The sequence below is a fragment of the Scleropages formosus genome, chromosome 2 (assembly GCF_900964775.1).
Source record: "Scleropages formosus chromosome 2, fSclFor1.1, whole genome shotgun sequence".
Lineage (NCBI taxonomy): Eukaryota > Metazoa > Chordata > Actinopteri > Osteoglossiformes > Osteoglossidae > Scleropages > Scleropages formosus.
The window spans coordinates 34,680,081-34,701,593 of record NC_041807.1 but is presented as its reverse complement, the minus strand read 5'-3'; the positions used below and the strand labels follow the sequence as shown (position 1 = coordinate 34,701,593).

Genomic DNA, 21,513 nt, shown 5'->3' with positions numbered 1-21,513 from the left:
CACTCGAGTACGACACTGAACTGCCACGAGAGTTACGCAGCGAATAGGACACACTCCATGTTCAATGAGTCCTTTCGTTGTCTGTCATGTGACACCCTGAGAACCGGCCTCATCGTACAGCACAACGAAAGGAGGATCCTCATCGCCCTGTTTTACTGGCCAGAAATCATGTGATTGAATTTCAAAAATCTACTGCAAGCTGATCAGCAGTTTTCTTATTGCTGTTTGTTTTTCGAAGGGTTAATATTTCACGTGTTCCTAAGGCCATATTATCTGTGCATGTAAAGAGCTGATGAGGATTGATCTGCATCTCTGTGGCTAGTTGTATGTGGGCCGGCAGGTAGCACAGTGGTGGCAACTGCGAGTTCGAATCCCGCCTCTTGCTATAGTACACAGAATCAAGGTTCTTACCCTGAATTGCTGCAGTAAAAATTACATTGCTTTATAAATGGGTGGCTCAGTGTAATTAGCATACCGGTATTGGCTCAGTTTACTATCTGGACTGAGTTCCAGCTCTTCTCAGCCAGGCATCACTACCATGATGAGTGGAGCACTGCACTCTAGGACATTGTTTATGGGCTTTGCAATGTAATGTTCTCCTCTTGCATCGCAGCGCCAACGCCGTGAGCAGCCGCGACGGTCTGGACACGGAGACGGGCACGGAGTCCCTCCTCAGCCACCGGCGCGAGAGGGAGAGGGAGCGGACCCGGAGGAAGGGCCGCGAAGCAGAGTGTGAGTATCAGTGGGTTGTCCTCTCAGGTGTGCGAGTAGATGTGCAGGTTGAGCTGCTCTGCTGCTGCAGGTCATGAGTCCCGAATGATCTTGGACAAGATCGGGTGAGTGAGTACCAACGGAGCAGCCCTGGAGCAGCAGCTTGGGTGGAGTCTGAGTAACTAGTAATGCAGGAGGATGAGCAACCTTGGGGAAGTAGCTAGGAGTGCGACTGGCAGTGAGACAGGTGTTGTGTGGAAGTGGAGGGAAAGGAGGAGGCGAAGGCGAGGATAGATGGACGGGGCGGAGGGTTAAGAGTACGACAGGATGAAGGTGAGAAGAAAGAAGAGGAGGGGTGAGGAGCGGTAAGACATCAGTAATTCACTGGGGTCCACGTGAGCCTGTGTAACACCGAGGGAGGTGCTGCTGGGATTCCAGTCACTGCGAACTGTGAGAAGTGAGCTGGTGCAGCGCCTGTAAGCAGGGACGACGCGTGCAAAGTGATGGCACCTTCCGAGAAAGGTTGCATTTGTAATCAGGGCGACAAACAGGTTTTAAACATGTTTCTCTTGCAAGGACAACTTGCGACTTGGCACCTGACCGCTGCGCTTCCAGCTTTTTTCAAGCACTCTCTCCTATATTCCTTTGTTTTGCTTTTCTTTTGCTTTCTTTCCGTTTTAAAATACTAGATAAAACTCGGACACAAAGGCTTCCCTTAAAGTGCTACCGGGATTGTACACCAGTGTATTTTGTCCTCTTCTGCTTATTTCTGATTAAGGTTTCTCAAATTACAGTGCTATAATTCATAACGAAAGAGATTCGCATTTTAGCTGGGTGTGTGGGTGTGTAATGCGCACATTGCTTGTCTAGTCGACTCCATGTGTGTGAAACGTGTACGCTTAATTACGATACTGAGCGTGTCCCGCTGTCTGCGGGAAGGGCACACAACCCAGAGGAAGCCCTGTCCTTAGTGTGGATGAACAGATTGAGGTATCAGAATTCTTACATTATATAAGCAGCAGCAGATGCATGTATTTGCTCTATGATTATTAATATTTTTCATACAGTGGATGGAGCACAAGCATCAAACTAAGCACATAAACACTGGGGCAGCTGGTAATGTAGTGGTTAGAGCTGCTGCCTTCGGACCCACCGGTCGCAGGTTCGATCCCCACCTCCGGCTGCGGCACCCTTGAGCAAGGTACTTACCCTAAAAAGTCGTTCTGGTAAAGTTACCCAGCTTTACAAATGGACAAATAATTGTAGGTAGACTAAAATTATAAGTCGCTTTGGGGAAAAAAGCATCAGCTATATGAATAAATGTAAACATTTTGAGTCAGTCCACTGTCCTCTTTTTTCATTATTAATTTTGTTGCATAAATGAGCAAAGATACAGCTGCTTTTGTGGTAGCTTGTGGCATTTGGTACTTTGCTTTATAATCTACCTGTCTGTGGAACTGGGAGACGAACAGACTAGTTTACCTCACTGATACGCCGATCTGGTCTGCTGAGGGGGTCCTGTTACCGTGGTGCTGCTTGGAACAGCTTGGATGCATTGGTCCCTTGCGTGTGGCATCATTAACACAGGACTCATTAATTAACATCACCTAATTGACAGCCAGACAAGATGTGCTGAGTGTACGAAAGGGGGGTTGTTTTTCTAAGCTTGTATAAGAAAGAACGCGTGAATGAAGGTGTAAACCCTTTGTTTTTACCCATAGAGAATGTTGTGTGCATTTCATTGTGTTTTTTAAATACTGACTGCAAGTCAGTGGTGTAATATGTTGGTTAATGGGGGGGACCAAAAAATAATAGAACTAGTGTTCAGTGGAGTTACGCGCAGATATGGAGGATGGTGCCTTAGGCCGGTCCAGAACATTGGGGAGGACTTTACCCCTGTGCTGCTACTTATTGTAAAGGACCTTTTCCCCCACTTGTTTAAAATCTCCCTTCTCCACCTTGTCCATCTTTCCATTACTGAATTCATCACCTTCATTACTGAATTGACCCCATGGTCAGATGCTGGCTTCTTTTCATGTAATGACCTGTGTAACATCTGGTGACCTTGTGCTGAACGCGTTTAGTCCGAAACCAGACTTCATTCTCATGCAGGCTGTGGAAGCTGTGAGCTTTCCTTTAATCCCCATGTATTTATGTGCACACTTTGCAGAACGGGTTATCTGCTGAAATATCCTAAATGCAAACTGTAAGTAGGACACTTGTTTTAGCTTGGCAGCGACAGTTCTTCTCAGCAAATGTTTTTCCGTGGACCCTTTGCTCAACGGAAGTTCTTATCTGGAGCATTTTCCTCGTTGCTCATTACCCGTTCATCACGTTGTCATCCTTTCCCGCCTTGCAACTGCCCGGCCTTGAGGTCAGAACCTTTTCCACAGCTCCGCAGCGCTGCCCGATCCGACCGGCTTTCGGTGTTCTTCGCACGCTCTGTTTCTGGAAACTGAATCACCAGGCAGTTCCGAGAGAATTAATTAAACTCTAATGGAGTTAATTAGAACATGAAGGGATCAGATCTCCTCTCTCGTTTAATTTACCTGCCAGTTTTACTGTGTGGATCTTCACCGCACCACTGTCTGGGGAATTTTGCTACAGCAGGTTTGCTCTTCTCTTGGAGCTGATTTGTGCCTTTTGCTGCCGGGATGGCTTTAAACAATGCCTTGCCTCTTAGAAGGGAGTGAAATGAGCCTCCTGCGGCTCAGAGATGCCGTCCAACCCTCATCTCTTGCATCCTTCCCGCCTTTCACCCTTGAGCTCCCTGCTATCCTGAATCCCTGCTCAGCCTCTTCAGCCAGTGCTGCCCCATGGGAGGTGGACTGGTTCTTACTGGAAATGTGTGTCAGCCTATGTCCCCCCTGCCGCCTTGTCCAGGAAAACCCATTATCACTCCGGTGTCGTGTCCTCCGATTGAGGGACCCTCCAGCTTCCTTGGCTTTTGTTAGAGATAATTAAATGCGAGGGCCAGGGAGTCCGAGTTGTCCTCCATCCGCAGTGAGCCACTTCACTTGCCATCTTCCAGAAGGAAACAATCTTCCTCTGCAAATCATGTTATATCTCTACATCCAATAGTCAAGATAAAAGTGAAATATTTAAGAGTTTCCCTAAGGCTTTTACAAAAGTAGCATCTGTTAAATTATATTAAAATATGTCAAAGTTGCGCACATTTTTGCCAACAGACTTAAGTTATTCATTGAAACAGAGGGAGTCGAAAGCATTTTAATGTGGTTTAAGTGGTCAGTCGTTCATAATTGCAGTAAGGTTACAGGCGAGTTCATTGAATGTTCTTACACTGCAATTGAAGTTAGACAAAAATGTTGCTGGAATTAATGGTCACGGGCTATACTGATAACAAGATGGCAAGTTACAGTAGCTGCAGATTCAAAGGTAAAAAGAACAAGATAACTCTTCAAAAGTGTTGTGAGTTTCATTGGAAGTTTGCATTAATGAAATCGAGCGTCTTGGATAGAGAGTGTTCCTCAAGATGCTGTGTGGTGAATTCTTTTGCATACAGCTGATTGTTTCTTTTCCTGGAAATATTCAGAACAATTATAGAGCTACAGTATGCTGTGCATTGGTACCATTGCCAGGTGTTCCACAGATGGTTCCATGATGTGTAGGCTTGGTGGTCTAAATGCCTGTTGCACTCATATGTTAATACAAGTGTGGTCAGGTTTGGTGTGTAGGAAGATGTAGAACACTTGTTGGGATTGGTGAGTTGGGAACTGAAGAAGAACTGGTTAGGTTTGGTCTGTGGGGAACTGAAGAAAAACACTTGCTGAGATTTGTTGGTAGGGAACTGAAGAAGAACGCTGATGAGCTTTGGTGTGGAAGGAACTGGCGAAGAACGCTGCTTAGGTTTGATGTGTCGGGACCTGGAGAACAATCCTGGTTAGGTTTGGTGTGTAGGAAACTGGAGAACAACACTTGCTGAGATTTGTTGGTAGGGAACTGAAGAAGAGCTATGATTGGTGGTGACTGGTGATGAGAGCTGAAGGATAACTCTGGTTGGGATTACTGTGTAGGGAAGTGAAGTAGTCAGACGGGGGGTGGTGTGTAGGGATTGGTGCACTGTGTGCCGCTCATGCATGTGACCAGGGAGCGGGAATGAAGCATGCTCTTGCCGCTGTGCTCTAGTCTGGGCTCCAGCTCTGCTGATAAGAGGTTTGTCTGTATTCTTCTCCTAAATCTCACCATCAGGTAGGATTTAAGAACAGAACTTTTCACTGATTGTCTGCCGTATGTAGGATATGCTTTCTTAAGGTCATGAAGTTCACGTCTGACTTTGTCCTACATGTAGTTTATGCATTTTTAATGTGGTTGTAATTTGTTTTTTTAGTATTAAATTTAGATGTGCATTTATTTTTGGTGAGCAATTCACCAAGGTGCAAAGTGTCAGTTCCCCTAATATTCCTCAAGATGCATTTTATTTACAGTAATTGCTGTAACTGGACCAAAGTAGTTTTTCTGAGCGCTTGATTTAAGCACATTGAATTCTGTCCTCTCATCAGAAAAACTTTTTTCAGAATTTCCTCCATTAAACTAATAGCTTCGTACTATTATTGAAGTTGTACGTTTGTTTCTCATTAAGTGCATTGACTTTTTTTGTTAAATTTTCTTCCATTGTTTTGCGTAATTTTGACCAGTTAATTACTATTATAAAAAATTATCTTGTATTTGTCGGAATTCGGCCTTTGACATTGCAGGATGGCAGGCAGTTCCAAAAACATGCTTAAAGAACCCCTTGTATGAACTTGTCTCGATAAATCTAAAATAAAATGGGAAATTGACTCAGACTCAGCAAGGAAAAGTTTTAAGCTTTGGCTGTGATGTCGTACCTGAGCAGCATCTCCGTGTGTTTCTAATAACGTGAAAATGTTTGGGATTTACTGCGTCCTTCCACTGTGGTTTGAATGTGGCCTCCCCGCGCCTGGTCAGCTCAGTCAGGCTGCTGTCGTTGGGGAGTCCCACCGCTCCGTTCAGTACGACGCCGAGTCCAGATGGTCATGGTCACGGTGATCCGCACACAGCCATCTCGGCCATTTGTTGAGCGGAATAATCCGCATTTTCTCACCGTGACCTTCAGAGCTCTGTCATGGGCAAAGGATCAAACCATATTACCTCTCTTTTACATGGGTTCTCTCTCTCTCTCTCTCTCTCTCTCTCTCTCTCTCCCTCTCCCTCTCTCTCCCTCGTCTTTCTCTCCTCCTGTTTCCTTGTTTTTTTAAAATCCTTCACTGTAGACAAAGTGGAGCTCTTGCTTGTCCGGTGAACGGATTTCATTAAAGAGTGAGCTGCAGAGAGCTCAGGGGCCTTTCGCATGCCTTTGCTTCACTCATCTGTACTCTGTGGTGTTCCTCTTTATTTTGAAAGGGTGTGTGTGTGTGTGTGTGTGTGTGTGTGTGTGTGTGGGAGTAATCCAGCAGGCTTATATCCACGTGTCCAGTCAGCGAGCAGACGTGCGTGAGTGCTGGTTGTAGAGAGGACTTTCCTGTGTGTGTGTAGCTGTGTGACGCCGGGGGGGCGCGATGGGGACCACAACTCTGCTGGAGTGTTTCGGGAGTATGCGGAGACTCCAGGTCCGACAGGGCTCACAGCGACCTCGTCGTCATGCAAGACTCTTCCAGCCAATCCGGTGCCACCCTGAGGCACAGCCCCGCCCACTCCACTGTATGTATTCAGAACTATAAATAGCTGTTTGAGGGGGTCCAGGTGGGGCCCAGTCGAGGGGTATAGAAAAACGCCTTTTTATTCCTCATGAAACCCATCTCCTCTTAAGATCCTCCGGAGAGTACGGACTTTCATGAACCATTTGGCCTTTTTAAAACCTTTGGGGTATTTTTGTTGAACTCAGTTCAGTTTACTTTTTCAAACCAGGATGTGCTGCTAATAAGTCCTAATCCATTTAAAATGTCCGTTTATACAAATTCTTATTCTGTTAGTATTACAAGTGTCTGGTTATCATCCTTCTTAATCATTCCACGGTTTCCCATGACCACCTTCTCTCCCTGTAGCATCCTCTCCTCGTCACTCCGTCCCTTTTCCGCACCAGTGCTTTGTTCGTAAGTAACCGCAGACACGTGGGCGCCGTCTCCCTCATCCTCTTCTCTCAGTTTCCCGTGTGAACGGCCACGCCAAGGCGGAGCGTGCGGCCCGCGACTCGGCCATGGGCTACGATAGCACCTCCATGATGAGCAGCGAGCTGGAGTCGAGCTCCTTCATCGACAGCGAGGACGATGAGGACGCCAGCAGGTCTGTGCGCTCTCACTGGGCCGAACACAAAAGTCTTTCCTGAAGCTGGGTCATTTAATCCTTTGTTTTCTGCTGTTGGGCTGCTGATCTCTGGGTCCTTCGCTCCAGGCTGTAATGTTCAGGATGTTTTGTGAACCATCTCAGGTTCAGCTCATTGTTTTTTGTCTGTGGTGCAGCTGCAGGACCAAACACATCAGTTCCATCTCTATCATTTTATGCAGCTTTGTTCTTGATTTGCTGTTTTCTCTTGTGGAGCTACAGACCTTTATATCAACCAGACTTTAGCGTTTCCATCTTGTTTTCTTTCTGCATTCTGTTCACCTCCACCATCTCCATTCTCGCCCTCCTTTCCCTCTCCTTCTGTGTCTTTGTTCCCGTTTTCTTCACAATTCTGCTTTCCCTTTTTGTTCCCCTTTTTTGTTTTTACCTCTTCTTCATCTCTCTGCTAATCCCTTTCACCATCTCCATCCATCTCCTTCCCTATCTTCTTTCCAAAACATGTCAGTCTTTTTCTTCTTTCTCCATCAACCTCGTCATCTTCTTGTCCATTGTGTTCCTCTACTCCTTTTTTCGCCAGACTCAGCAGTTCCACAGAGCAGAGCTCCTCATCTCGACTGATGCGGAGACACAAACGCCGACGAAGGAGACACAAGGTGGCCAAAATGGACCGGGTGAGTTTGACACAGCACAGAAGTGTGGCGTAAGGTGTCATCTGTTGTTGGTGTGTGTGTGTGTGTGTGTGTGTGTGTGTGTGTGTGTGTGTGTGTGGTGCACCACTAAATGAATATGGTCGTGTGTAATATTTCTGGTGGGGATCATGGCTCTGTGTAACATGGAAAGTCCTGTCTAATTCCTTTTCCTACAGTCGTCTTCATTCAGCAGCATCACAGACTCGACTATGAGCCTCAATATAATCACAGTCACCCTAAACATGGGTAAGGAGATCCTCTTCCCTTTCTCCAGTTCTGCATAGCAGTTACTGCAGCTTCCGTGGCTTTAATGCTGTTCCCGAAGGTAGATGCTGTGTATTCACTGCGTTCCATCTCTTACAGAGAAGTACAACTTCCTGGGAATCAGTATTGTGGGACAGAGCAATGACCGGGGTGACGGGGGAATCTACATCGGCTCCATCATGAAGGGGGGCGCCGTGGCTGCAGATGGCAGGATTGAGCCTGGAGATATGCTCCTACAGGTCAGTGGGGCTCAGTGGGTTCAAGGCTCACGCTCATTGTGGACTTTGAGTGTGCTTTGAATAAGATGCAGCGCAGCCCAGCAGGACAGACGCCAGAACCTCTCTCTCTGTTTCTTCTCACTGTTGCTCCATTTTCTGCTAACGGATCCTGTAGACCGAGTGACAGGCTGGTGTCATTGCAGGGAAAGAAATTTGGCCATGGCGTGGGAGCAGACTGCACTTCTGAAAAATATCCTTCAAAACATCGAATATTCAAGAAGGTTAAAGTGTATGTATTGTAAGGAAGGGGGGCGCGGTGGCGCAGTGGGTTGGACCGGGTTCTGCTCTCTGGTGGGTCTGGGGTTCGAGTCCCGCTTGGGGTGCCTTGCGACGGACTGGCGTCCCGTCCTGCGTGTGTCTCCCCCCTGTCCAGCCTTACACCCTGTGTTGCCGGGTTAGGCTCTGGCTCTCCATAACCCCCGTATGGGACAAGCGGTTCAGATGATTGTGTGTGTGTGTGTGTGTGTGTGTGTGTGTGTGTTGTAAGGACAGCAACTATACAGTGAGGAGTACCACTATGGACCACAGCTGGAGAAGAGCAGAGATAAACGCTGATGAAGAACCCACTACTGCTACATTTATATGTACATGTATTCATTTTGCAGATGTTTTTCTCCAAAGCGACGCACATCTCGTAGAAAACACAATTTGTGCATTACCTTAGGAGAAAGATACATAGCTGCAGGTACATAAATACCCCTTAATAAGCAAACTGTTGTAAAGTGTATTTGGATACGTTGTGAAATCCACAAACTCATCATTAACGATGCCGGTTTATCAGGAGTCGCTGTCTGGTCGTTTTACGGTCACATGGACTCGTGAAGACCAGGTGTTCTCAGTGTGGAATCGTAGTAGCTCTGCAGCTCAGACAAGACCATGTGAATAGCGAATTATGTGGGGGGAGAGAAAAAAACGGAAAGCATGCAGAACGTCTTTAGCAGAGGCATCGCATCGGTGCGTGACTAATCTTGGCTTTACTTTTTAGACACGTTTCGGCTCAGGTTCACATGATTTAGCAGCATTAGCAGACCTTGATAATATGTGACATGTGTTGCAGAAGGCATTATTATATTACGCTAGCATTACCGCTTAAGCGCCCATAATGCGATTATGACTGTCACTGTTAACTTTTTGTACAGAATTATCAATTTGCCCCAGGTGGAGGAGTTTAAGTATCTTGGGGTCTTGTTCACAAGTGAGGGGAGAAGGGAGCGTGAGATCAGCCACAGACTGGGAGCAGCGGCAGTAGTAATGCAGTCGCTGTACCGGACTGTAGTGGTGAAGGGGGAGCTGAGCCATAAGGCGAAGCTTTCCATTTACCGGTCGATCTATGTCCCTACCCTCACCTATGGTCATGAACTTTGGGTAATGATCGAAAAAATAAGATCGCGGATTCAAGTGGCCGAAATGAGTTTTCTCCGCAGGGTGTTGGGACTCACTCTCCGTGACAGGGTGAGGAGTTCGGACATCCGGGAGGAACTCAGAGTAGAACCGCTACTCCTCCACGTTGAGAGGAGCCAGTTGAGGTGGTTCGGGCATCTCATAAGGATGGCCCCCTGGGTGCCTCCCTTTGGAGGTATACCGGGCACGGCCAACTGGGACGAGGCCCCGAGGTCGGCCCAGGACCCGCTGGAGGGATTATATCTCACAGTTGGCCTGGGAACGGCTGGGGATCCCCCAGGCTGAGCTGGAGGAAGTTGTGGGAGACAGGGGCAGCTGGGCCTCTGATCTCCCTGTTGCTACCGTGACCCTAGAAGGACAAGCGGGCAAGAAAATGGATGGATGGATGGATGGATGGCTGGATGGATGGCTGGATTATCAATGGCATGTTTATGGGTGCTGTGCAAACTAGTTTTATGTGTTCATATGCTGCCATGTGCCTCGCGGGGGAAGTTGACCCGTTTACACATCTGTGTGTCAATACCGGACATGGATCACTCATTTGGAGTTTTAGTTAACGTACATGGAACAGCAGATGGTGTGCGCTTTATGAATGTGGTCTTACAAGCTTAATCTCACTCGTGCTGTAGTACCCTTGCTTACCCAATATCTTAAACCGCTTTGGACAAAGGTGAGATTTAATAAAGATTAATAACATAATACATTGTTTGCCATATCGATAACTGTAAGGATTTGACATTGAGTTGCAAATTTTTTTTCCTCCCACATTGTAGAATTCAAAAAGGACTATTTCTTGCCAGTGCACACTTATCTGAAGGCTTGGACTTATTTGTTGTTTCGTGCTTTAAAATAATTTCTGCATTGTCACCTGCTCTCTGTAGTAGTGAATAACATTAAAAATGGTTAACAGGAAAATTTCTGAAAAATTTGAAGTAAATCTATTTTTGTTGATGATGAGGTGAATGGTAGCCAACTGCCCAAAGGTCCCAGGTAGAATGACAGGCCCACATGGAATATCAGGCATCAGTATACTTCCTGCATATCAAAACAAAAATAACAAATATTTATGTGAATTGAACTAAGAAAATTTGTACAGAAATTTATTTGTAGGATCATTTGAATAATATGAATCAGCAAGGTGCATTCATAAGATAGACTTTATTATTTCTTATTATTTTTGCTGATGCATCCCTCTAAAATGACTTACAATGTTAGCAACTAATAAGCTAAATTATTCACTCGTTTGTACCCTTACTTAAGGGTACTACAGCAGGAGGTCATTGAAATGCAAGGCGGCAGCCCTAAGCACTATGCCACCTCCTGGCCTGGCTGAATTTTGATACTCAGTAGAGTTTCTGTGGAGACTTGGGGTAGTTTAACTTCTTAGAATGTGTGTTTTGTGCAGGCAGTGGACTTTAAACCAGTGTGCTGTGTAGACACACACCCAGGTAAGTGTTACAGAGAGTCCGACAATAAAAAGTCGTGACGTTCCCCTTTAACACACATGCATGTCTTGGTGGTACTAGGTTGTCTGCAGGACGGTCAAGTAACTAGAGGTTTGTGCTGTACAGGTGAACGACGTGAACTTTGAGAACATGAGCAATGACGACGCAGTGAGAATTCTCCGGGAGATCGTCTCCAAGACCGGGTAATGTGACCAGTGCCTGATAATGCATATTCTTACGGGTTAACTTTGAGCAAAAAGCAGTTCATATTCTTTACTTCTGTTGAGATTTCACTGGTTGTAAATAAGTAATGGGAAAAGCTGGTTTCTTCTATTCGACTTTCTGAGAATAGACTAATAGCATCACGCACCAGATTACTGCTGATGTGTGTGCAGAATGGGATCCCACATGTGGAGTGCCCCAGGGTCAGCACATGCTGGGTGAACACAGCTACGTGGAGCCTTTATGCTAAATTAGAGGCTATAGAACAGGAAATTCAGTAGTGGTGCATGACAAGTTTGTATCGATACACTCAATTTATGTGGCGTAGCTCTACGATGTGACTCAGTGTCAGAGTGATTGCACTCTTGGTTTTGGTGTTTAAATGAAAAGGAAACGGAATGAAAGCACAAAAAATGGGTTATATGTCTCTGCTGCTTCGGCAGTAGTAGATGGACTGAATGTGTGATGTCTGCGCTCTGTCCTCTTGCTGTCCACCATCTTCTCCTGCAGACCCATCAGTCTCACGGTGGCAAAGTGCTGGGACCCGTCCCCTCGCAGCTACTTCACCATCCCAAGGGGTGAGATGGCAGTCTGCGTTGCACACTATCCAAGTCATACACAAACAGTCTTGATCCCCCATTTAACATCTTCTGGTATGTGTCCGTATGTCGCTCTGTGTGCGTGTCTGTATGCGCTCATGTGTGCACCTCTGCAGCTGAGCCAGTGAGGCCCATCGACCCCGCTGCCTGGATCTCCCACACAACGGCGCTCACCGGGCCATATCCACACTATGGTAGGTGTTGAGTGTGCACGGAGAGCCACGACTCAGTAGGTGAAGCTCCGTCAGCTTAATATCGTGGGAGATACCTTGACGGATGGGGCACGGTAATCTTGCTGTCCTCGGCTTTCCCAAATTTCTTTTTAGACTTTGACGACCTGCCGCTGTCTGTGAGTAAGACGGACATGGCCACCATTGTGAAGGTGATGCAGCTTCCAGACTCCGGCCTGGAGATCCGGGACAGAATGTGGCTGAAGATCACCATTGCCAACGCTGTCATTGGTGAGGGGGGATGGGAGAAATCTTTACGGGCTGAAAGAAGTCGTCAAGAATCAAGTGTTACGTTGACAGTAATCAAGATGAGGATATTGTGGTCAAACATGTTCAGCACCTAGAAATGTTCTACAGAAATGTAGCATTGAGATATATTGCAGGTGCTGACGTGGTGGATTGGCTATATTCGCGGGTGGATGGCTTCAAGGACCGCCGGGACGCCAGGAAGTATGCCAGCAGTCTGCTGAAGCACGGCTACCTGCGGCACACGGTGAACAAGATCACCTTCTCAGAGCAGTGCTACTACACCTTCGGGGACCTCTGCCAAAGTACGGCCCCTTCCTGCGCCGTGTGCGTCTGTGCTCCAGGGTGACATGATGCTAACGGGCTCTTTCTGCCCCCCCCCCTCAGACATGGCATCCCTCAACCTGAACGAGAGCTCCAGCGGCGGGGGCTCCGAGCAGGACTCCCTGGCTCCCCTACCCCCACCTGCCAACAACCCCTGGCCTATAGGGGGGCAGCCCTTACCGTATCCTCCGTATAGCAGCACACCCTCCACCTTCCCACCAGGCTACTCGGACCCCTGCCACAGCTTCCAGAGTGGCAGTGCAGGCAGTCAGCACAGCGAGGGTAAGTGGGGCTGGGGTGGGCTGGGGATTGTGGGGGGCAGGCTCACACCATCTCTGCAGTCTATTCTGACATTCAACTTTGGTGATAAGAGACATGTTATTACCCTAGAGAGTTTGCCTTAGTAGTATGTCCAAATATGTGCACCTGTGACAGTAAATTATCACCTCTACCAAAAATGCTGTTTTACCCTAAATCTTGAAAAGGGTGTTTTTGCTGACTTTGGTTTTGCTGCCTCAAAGGTACTGAATGATGTTCAGTTACACTATGACTGTGTCACAGTATTTTGTGTTGATGTTATCATCTCCAGTATCATACCACATCACAAGCAGACATGCATCTGTATGTCCGCATTGTCTGCCATACATGTGAGAAAGCGCTCTGATCCAAGCGTGCCCGTGTCATTCCGCATGAACATTTCGTCTGGGTCAGTTTGGCACAATGATGAAACGGATGATTTTCTGCTGTATCAGTCCAAATCTATCTATTGTCTAGTGTTCTCTTCTTCCAGAGGTCTATACTGACTTGACCTGCATGTGCGCAACATCATCCTCGGTTTCGAGAAAGTGGTTTTTCTCCATTTAACAAACCGCAGACATGCGAGTCCTCTGCCTTAACAGTGACGTATCAGTTAAATTGAATCAGTATGGCAACGACAAAATAAATCAAACAAATTTGTAGTGGGTTACTCTGTTTACGGCTGCACTTTAAATATTTGTAAACTTAAGGGATTTCACAAAAACAGAGCACGAGTGACACAGCGGGTTGAATCATAAAATATTTCTGAGCGCAGTCATTGTCTGCTGTTTCAGTAAGGAATTCCGTGGTAACCGAAAGCAGGTCTTATGCAGTATATCATTCATATTATCACTTATAGTTTTTGGCTGAGAGGTAATAATAATTATAAGATGATTTAGGTGAATAGGCATTTAAATTCTAAATACATATCTTGGTGATATTGAAAATCATGCATGGGGGGACTTTTCCTGCACACGTCTTTTCTCAGATACCCATAGTAGCTCGCAAGCATCCGAGAAATCTAGAGACTCTTTATTGTCAATAATAATAAATAGCCATTAAAGTGAAACGTTTAAAGTTCAAGAAAATGAACGATGGCAAAAGCAAGCCTTACTTAATTTCAAGTGATGAAACCCATAGATTTCTCTTGAAAGGTAGTATCATTACAAATGACAATGTGATTTGCCATTCTTCTCTTCCAAATATTACCAGTAGCTCAAGAGAGAGGGGTTATGAGTGATTAAATTCGATATAAGAATTGCACAATTGGTTCATTTGTTTTGTATTGTGCAAAGCAGCTTCTCAGTATTTTACAATAAAGGAAAAAACCTTAACTGTTATAAATCTAGCAGTAAATATGAGCAATTTGAAAAATTTACATTTATTCATTTAACAGATGCTTTTCTCCAAAGTGACGTCTGTTCCGCCATATGAGCCAGTATACGTCACGCGGGTAGCTGCATAACGGCTTTTCCATTATTAAACAAGTTACGGAAAATTATTAGACAAACGCTGACATGTTTATCATCCACTTACGAGAAGAGAGAAAATTCCGGCAACAAAAGAATATCGGAATCTGTCCATTCGGGTGCGAGTCGGGCCACACCCTAGACTGCGCTCGTGTCCATCGCGGTGCCATCACACGTACTTAAATCACACATGCACATGCTATTGGAAATTTACAGTCATCGTGTTCACCGGAAATATGTCTTTGCACTGTTGGAGGAAACGAGAGCGCCCAGGAGAAACTCATGCAGACTAGTAAACAAACTCTGCGCAGACAGCCAGATTCAAACCCTTGTTAAAAATCGCAGCGCGGGAAGCTTCAACACCCGCTTCACCACTGTGCCACACAAGAGGAGCGGAATAAAACAAAGTAAAAAGGGAAAATAATGGAAAGGCAAATGATCGGTGGGAAAGGAAAAGGAGCAGGTCTGTTGTTTGTTAGCAGTTCCAAATATATGGGTCCTTAGCCTGGATTTAAAGGTGTACACAGAAGTTCTGATATTATGGACATGGTTTGGATGAGATTTGCTCCATGTTTGGAAGGTCAGGAAGGAATTTTGCATACTTGGTGGGGGGGGGGGATAGGTGAACGTTTTGTGGTTCAGGAACGCATTGTTTTTATTTCCATTTAAATTAATGGTAATGAGTACTTTTACAAGAATTTTCTTCATGGACAGATCTTCAGAAACAAATTTCACTTTATACTAAGGAAGACTGGATTAGTTTCTCTTAAAGTCTTGGATATAGCTGTAAGAAATTTTAAAAAATACTGTTAATGAAATCCGTCGGAAAAAGACGCTCGACACTTGGAACTTCCCTCAGGCTTCTGGTCCGAATTTTAAGCCGAGGAGACGGCGTATTGCTGTATACTAACCATTAAAATATATTAGACAGTTTTGTTTCATAGATGTATTTAATAATATATAAAATGTTCATGTAATACAATGGAACTCTCATTGTGCAACAGGTTTTGCATATGAAAATCTCCCAGAAGGACAATATCCGCTGACCTTTTCTCAGTGTGTGGCTTTATTATCTGGCCAGCGTGAAATACTCGGCTGAAAAGTGGTGAAATCCCGCACAGGTGCTCGAGGATCATGCTTCAAGTCAGAATAGACCCCACAGGCATCTTGAATCTTCAGTTGCTTTGGAGGTGATGGGTCGTCCTTCTTCTCTGCTCTCTAACTGTCCTGGAAGTTCAGCTCATTTATTTCTGTGCAGTCAGTCATTCAGGCCACATTTTCTGAGTGTCAGTAATGCAAATTTCTTTAATGTCCGATCCAAAACGGTGCATTTATTCTTTACAAACTGGGGGGGGAAAAAAGACTGTGCAGATGTGGCACAGGTCAATGTGTTTCTGAGCTCCTGAAGCATACTTTGAACGCATTATCATTTAAACTGATTGGCATGTCATATCATATCTGGCCATGAACTGGATGCACCCATTGGTTACATTATTGGGAAGAGATGAGATGTTATGGCAAACGCAGCACAACCTCAGTTTTTCTGAGCTTTTTTCTTGGCTCCCTCTTTCCTACAGTTCATCGGTTTCTGAGCATAACTGGCATCAATCAAGAGCTTCTCTCTTATCTTTCCCGTCATGATGGCTTTTCCTTATAGGAATGTTTGATTCTCTCAGTCCAACGTAGCGCTCGCTGTCTGTTTAGCTTGCAGCCCTTTAGCTGATGATACAACATGCAAATCTGGGGGTGTCTGATTTTTGAAATTGGGTGTCTTTGCATATCTTGATCCGGCAACTGTGTGTTACTGCTTGCTCTTCCTGTCTGTGCTTCCGCCAGTTTCACTTTGCAGTCCACCGTCTTTACAAACCGTTGCTCGTTTTCATCTTTTGTACGTTTGGAAAACAGAATAAGCCATGATCACTCCAGCAGGTGCTTGTCCACCAATTAAGCCTCATTCATCCCAGGACACCACATGTGTGATATGCCTGTGTGAGGGTGAGTGTGTTTAGTGCGCGGAGGCAGCAGGGGGCATGGAAGAGGCGGTTTCTCTGCCCTTCTCTCTAAGAGGAGCAATAGCACCACACGGGGCTCGTCTTTTTGTAACTTGTTGTTCCCTCTGTTTCTGCTGGGCAACGGTAGACTGATGAAGGAGGTAATCCTAGGAGTCTGGGGATCCGGTAAGCCAGCCACCCTCCCTCCCCTCCCCTTCTCTCTCTCTTCCATCTCTGTCTTTACCCCTGTACCATCCATCACTCTGTCTCTCAATCTGCCTTGGATCCCAGATCATGCTTTCCACTGTAATCCCTCCACCGTTCTTCCATCCTCTCGTTGCCCCCTGCCGGCTGCGCATCTTTCCTCTTTCCTATTGCCGCCATCACAAGTAGCGGAGAACGGGACTTGAATATAAATCACACTTACGTTTGAACTTTCCAGAGGGTCTAATGATAGCAGTGGTATTGGAATAATTTACAAAGACGTCAGGAATTTACTGGCCGAATGAGCCTGGAAGAGATGCTTTGAGACCTTTCTTGTATATTTGGAGGAATTTAGCAGTGCTGAAGGACAGAAGGAGCTGAGTTTGTTCCACTACAATGGGACCGAGCTGAAATCCGCCAGGCTTTCGATTTTGGACCCCTTGTGAGTTGGGACAACTTTGTGGCCACAGGGAGTGTAGTGCTGTTGCTGGGGTGTAGGAACTGACCAGGTCCTGCAGATGTTGACTGTCTTGTAGGTCATAAACAGCGTCTCGCGCTTGATACGGGCAGCTGCAGGAAGCCAGGCGAGAGAGATGAAAAGGGGAAACCAGCAGACGTAATTTTTGTGACCGAGGAAGAACGAATTAGTATGTCTCCTGTCTATTTGTTTGACGAAATGTCCACAGGACAGTCTTCCAGTCTCTGTTCTCACTGGTACTGGCATTTGTTGAGCACCTTTAATATTGTCAGGCAGATGTCTTGTTGTTTTGGTATTAGTCATTCTTTTTCTTCCGTAGAAACAGTCAGTATTGAAATGAGTCTACGCCCTTTGAAAAATTTTTTTTTTTATTTATTTCTTCTTTTTTTTTTTTTTAAATGGTTTCAGGGTCAGTGGTGGAGGGACGGGCATTCTGAGAGTACTGTCTGTACAGTCATCAGCTTTTTGAAATGAGTGGAATCAGTAAGTATGACAGCACTGTACACACACCCTTTTCTGTGTCACCTCGCAGGAAGCAGAAGCAGCGGCTCCAACCCCACTGCAGGAAAGGGTCGACGGGCCTCACCCCGGGAGAAGGATCGCAAGTCGACGGGTAGCGGGGGCAGCGAATCAGAGCGGGGCACGCGGGGGGGTTGGCAGGGCGAATGCTCTGCCAGCCAATTGAGCCACACCCACTCAAGTCACAGCCACACCCATTCTGTTTACAGCCACACGCAGTCTCACCGGAGCCACGCCCATACATCAAGCAGCCACGCTCCCTTTTCATACAGCCACGCCCCCTTCGTTCAGCACAGCCACCCCTCTTGTACCCACAGTGAGCGAAGCCACGCCTCCTCCTATGGGCCCCCTGGGCTGCCACCCCCGTATAGCCTGGCCTGGCTGGCCCCCGGTGCCTCTGCAGGTGGGAGTCCCCCGGGGGCGCCTCCGGTGCGCGAGCTGGGAGCCGTTCCCCCAGAGCTCACCGCCAGCCGCCAGTCCTTCCAGCACGCCATGGGCAACCCCTGCGAGTTCTTTGTCGACATCATGTGACTGGACAGTGCCTTTTCAAATGCGCACGCACACACACACACACACACACACACACACACACACACACAGAGGGCAGCACAGGCTAGGGGGTCTGCCTCCTCCACTGAAAACCACCTGGCTGCCACCCCCCACTTCCATGAGAAGTGGGACACTGTTCCCCCCGCATTGCCATCCGCTCAGAACTGCAAACGTATACTAAACCAAGGAGAAACTCTGCATGACTGCATAGCTGCGGGTTTTATGGAAGTGCCAGTGACCTTTCTGCTCCACCAGCTCATGCTTCTGATCGCTATTAAATGCAAATGGGATTGTGAGCCTGACTTTCTACTGTGACTGACTTGAGTGGTATCGCTGATTCCTCCTGTCCCTGTTGGGTCTGGATCTCAATCCCCAGACCCGGATGGCGGGGATTTGGAGGTCTCCCGAGACCTGGGTTTATGGTCACAAACATAGAGATGACCTCATTCTCCAGCACCGTCACCTGGTGCCCTGCCAAGCCCTCGAGAATTGGGCTGACCGCGGTGTGCAGGAGCAGCGCCGACCCGCTGAAACACGGCACGTCTGCCTGCGAAGCTGCAGGCCTTGCAAGGAGTGAGCGCTGCCGTTGCAGGAGGAATGCCTGGAGTGCTCCCTCTCGAGAACAACGCCCTGCGAGACGGTGCGTTTGCTGGACAGGCGCTCATACAGAACCCGGGATTCTGTAGTGCTGGCTGAGTCCTACCATAGCTCGGTGACCTTCTTCCTGACAGCAAACATGCACCCTGGAGGATGGGTCCTCTCTTCGTGTCGTGTTGCCTTCGCAAGCTGTAATTCATTTGTATGTCCAGATGTGTTTTGCAGTGTTCAGACAGACAGACAGACAATCAGTCCGTGGCCTAGGCAAGCAGCAGCGCCCACGGTAGCAGTTCGCACAGCCTCAACCATTGACCTGTGCAGCTACCCGCACACAGACCCACTTTATAACCCCCACCCGGTGTGTAGAATGTATGGAAGAGTTAAAATTAACACTTTGTGTAAAGAGAAGTTTTAAAGCTTTCTGTATAGCACAAAAAAGCTTCAAAGTTGTGCATTGGCTGCAGTGCTTCAGCACAGACCCCCAAGGCGAACCGTGGTCCAACACCAGGAGAGCTAGGAGAACCGCGCACCCCCCTGCCCCCCACCCGCACCTGGCTCCCATGAATGTGGACCAACATACTTCCAACCAAAGGTTGTGGTGGCCAGGGTTGTGTGTTGCACTCTTCGATGTAGAGTGTGTGTAGACGGAAGCCCCCCTTGGCTGTTAACGCCTTTCATTGTGTAGCATAGCGATAGCAGAAAACAAAAAAAATTTGCATAATAATGTGTGATTTTGATAACCAATGTAGTGTTGATATCAGGCAGTGCTGCTTGTACTTTTGAAAAAAGTTGTTTTAAATATTAGATGGGAAATACATGATGTGACCGCCCCTCAGCCCAGACCCTACAGCAAAGCATCTTTGGCACTCTAAATTATTGAGCACTTTCTAAATGTGACTATCCGGCCCTTTGGTATGAAACACTGTTTCTCAAGCTTTGCTTGCTTTTATTTCTTTAATATTGAAGAAGATTTAAAAAATTGTACATATGAATATATTATATATCTACGATAAAGATATATACATATGTATGTATATGTATGTATGCAGTATATGTGTGTGTGTGTGTGTGTGTGTGTGTGTTCAAAGATATGGTCTTGCAGTTTTTATAAACTGATGCAATGGAAATGGTGTTTGGATACAGGTGAATATGATTGTGGTTTTGAAACAATTTCATCAGCCAAAATTGTTAAATTCTTCTGCATTCTTTTATTTCTGAATATTCTTTGTTCGAAGAATAAAGGACATCCTGGAGTGTGTACGCAGCGTGTTCTTCTAAAGCGGCGTCAAGGCTGCAGGAGACAGATGAGCTCAGATAGCGCTGTGGGAAGTTCCGTGTGGTCTTCGCACATACCTACCGTGTCTTTTCATGTTTTGCTGCACAAGTCAAGAGGTTTGAGTGGCTTTTTATCCAGGAATTTCTAAAACTCAGTGCTGCCACCTTATAACGTACGTGTACGTTAATCCCTTACTGTACCATTCATATTCATAGGTGATAGCCATTCTCAAATGGTCAGCAACTCTATACGGAAAATATCACCGTCAAGACCTCATACTAGAATAACACGTCGTCATCACTGAGCCCCATGTTTCATGGTGGTTAAGCTAAGGTAACAAACGTGTGATCGAAGGTTCATGGATGAAGTCCCAGGATGGACCCTGCTGTTGTACCTTGGAGAAGGTGTGGGCTTCAGTGATGCCAACTAAATAACACAGGATGGGTCATCTGCTGTGGTTAAGGTGGTTTGGCCATTGCAGTTTGAAGAAGTGTATCTTTCTCGCTTGCGTTCGCAGTAATTCAGCTTCGTAAGAAGTCCCGTGTGAACGGTAAAACCGCCGGGAACAATAGTGTGTTTGAAGCAAAAAGGTAATGGGACGTGTTTGAATAAATTTAAATGACGTATTTATTTTGTGCTGACCATGGTGAAATGGAGATCAAGCGGTAGGGAACTATGAGCCCGTCGTCCTGCTTGTAGTGAAACCGTCTAGTATGGCTTTGGGGTGGTGATGCTGCCTGGAATTCTCCCGTGGGGAACCTCCAAGGTCTTGGGTGGAACTAATGGGGTTAGTGCTCTCCTCCAAGTGTGTCACACCTGAAAGTGAAACCTGCAGCCCACCGAGTAAAAAGTACATGGCTAAAGTGTGCAGGTCGTGGGAGGAGCGTGTACACATTCGCCCCTTCGGAGCCGCCATGGGTGCTGCGTTCCGAGAGGTAGAAAGTAGGTCGTGCGGCTGAACTGGGAGAAAGAAAAATTGTCTGAAATTTAAGCATTGTAAGGGAAAAGAAGGATCTAAACTTAATGTTTAAAAGTGTTGGAGTCCTGTGGTAAATGAGTACTTCCTGTTGCCATCTAGTGAAGGGGAGTTCAAAGTGAAAGCTGGTAGAGCACAGCTGGTAGTGTAGTGGTTAGAACTACTGCCTTTTGACCCAAAGGTTGCAGATCTGAGCCTCACCTCCGGCTGTGGTACCCTTGAGCAAGGTACTTGAATAAATGAATAAATGTAAATGTTAAAGACATGACAAAAACATCAGGAAATGCCAGGTCTCAGGAACAGGTTCTACAGCATCCATAGAGCTCTGTGCAGCTGTTACAGGGGGAGTGCCGGAGTGGGTGATGCGGAATGCGCACACAGGATGCTGGGTACTGGGGCCTGAATGCCCAATGGGGCCCCATTCACTGTTTCTGCTTTGTAGTCAAGACGGGAACTGCGGCATGTGTTGAGGTCCCACAGCAAGGGC

General features: G+C 46.6%; 1 protein-coding gene across 2 annotated transcripts in view; it reads left to right on the top strand.

The window, feature by feature from the left end:
• Positions 1–19,746, top strand: part of LOC108933485 (segment polarity protein dishevelled homolog DVL-1-like) — a 37,224-nt gene extending 17,478 nt beyond the window's left edge. The window contains exons 4-16 of one of the 2 annotated variants that reach the window (XM_029249740.1): positions 614–732; positions 6,834–6,972; positions 7,550–7,643; positions 7,838–7,907; positions 8,025–8,164; positions 11,176–11,252; positions 11,782–11,849; positions 11,987–12,064; positions 12,197–12,331; positions 12,484–12,651; positions 12,734–12,952; positions 16,576–16,613; positions 17,642–17,675. In XM_029249740.1, the coding sequence (XP_029105573.1) occupies positions 614–732; positions 6,834–6,972; positions 7,550–7,643; positions 7,838–7,907; positions 8,025–8,164; positions 11,176–11,252; positions 11,782–11,849; positions 11,987–12,064; positions 12,197–12,331; positions 12,484–12,651; positions 12,734–12,952; positions 16,576–16,580 (1,312 nt within the window). In that variant the 3' untranslated portion in view covers positions 16,581–16,613; positions 17,642–17,675. Of the gene's footprint in view, positions 1–613; positions 733–6,833; positions 6,973–7,549; positions 7,644–7,837; positions 7,908–8,024; positions 8,165–11,175; positions 11,253–11,781; positions 11,850–11,986; positions 12,065–12,196; positions 12,332–12,483; positions 12,652–12,733; positions 12,953–16,575; positions 16,614–17,641 lie in introns of both variants that reach the window. The other variant, XM_029249739.1, reaches the window with a different exon arrangement.
• Positions 19,747–21,513: the final 1,767 nt, after the last annotated feature.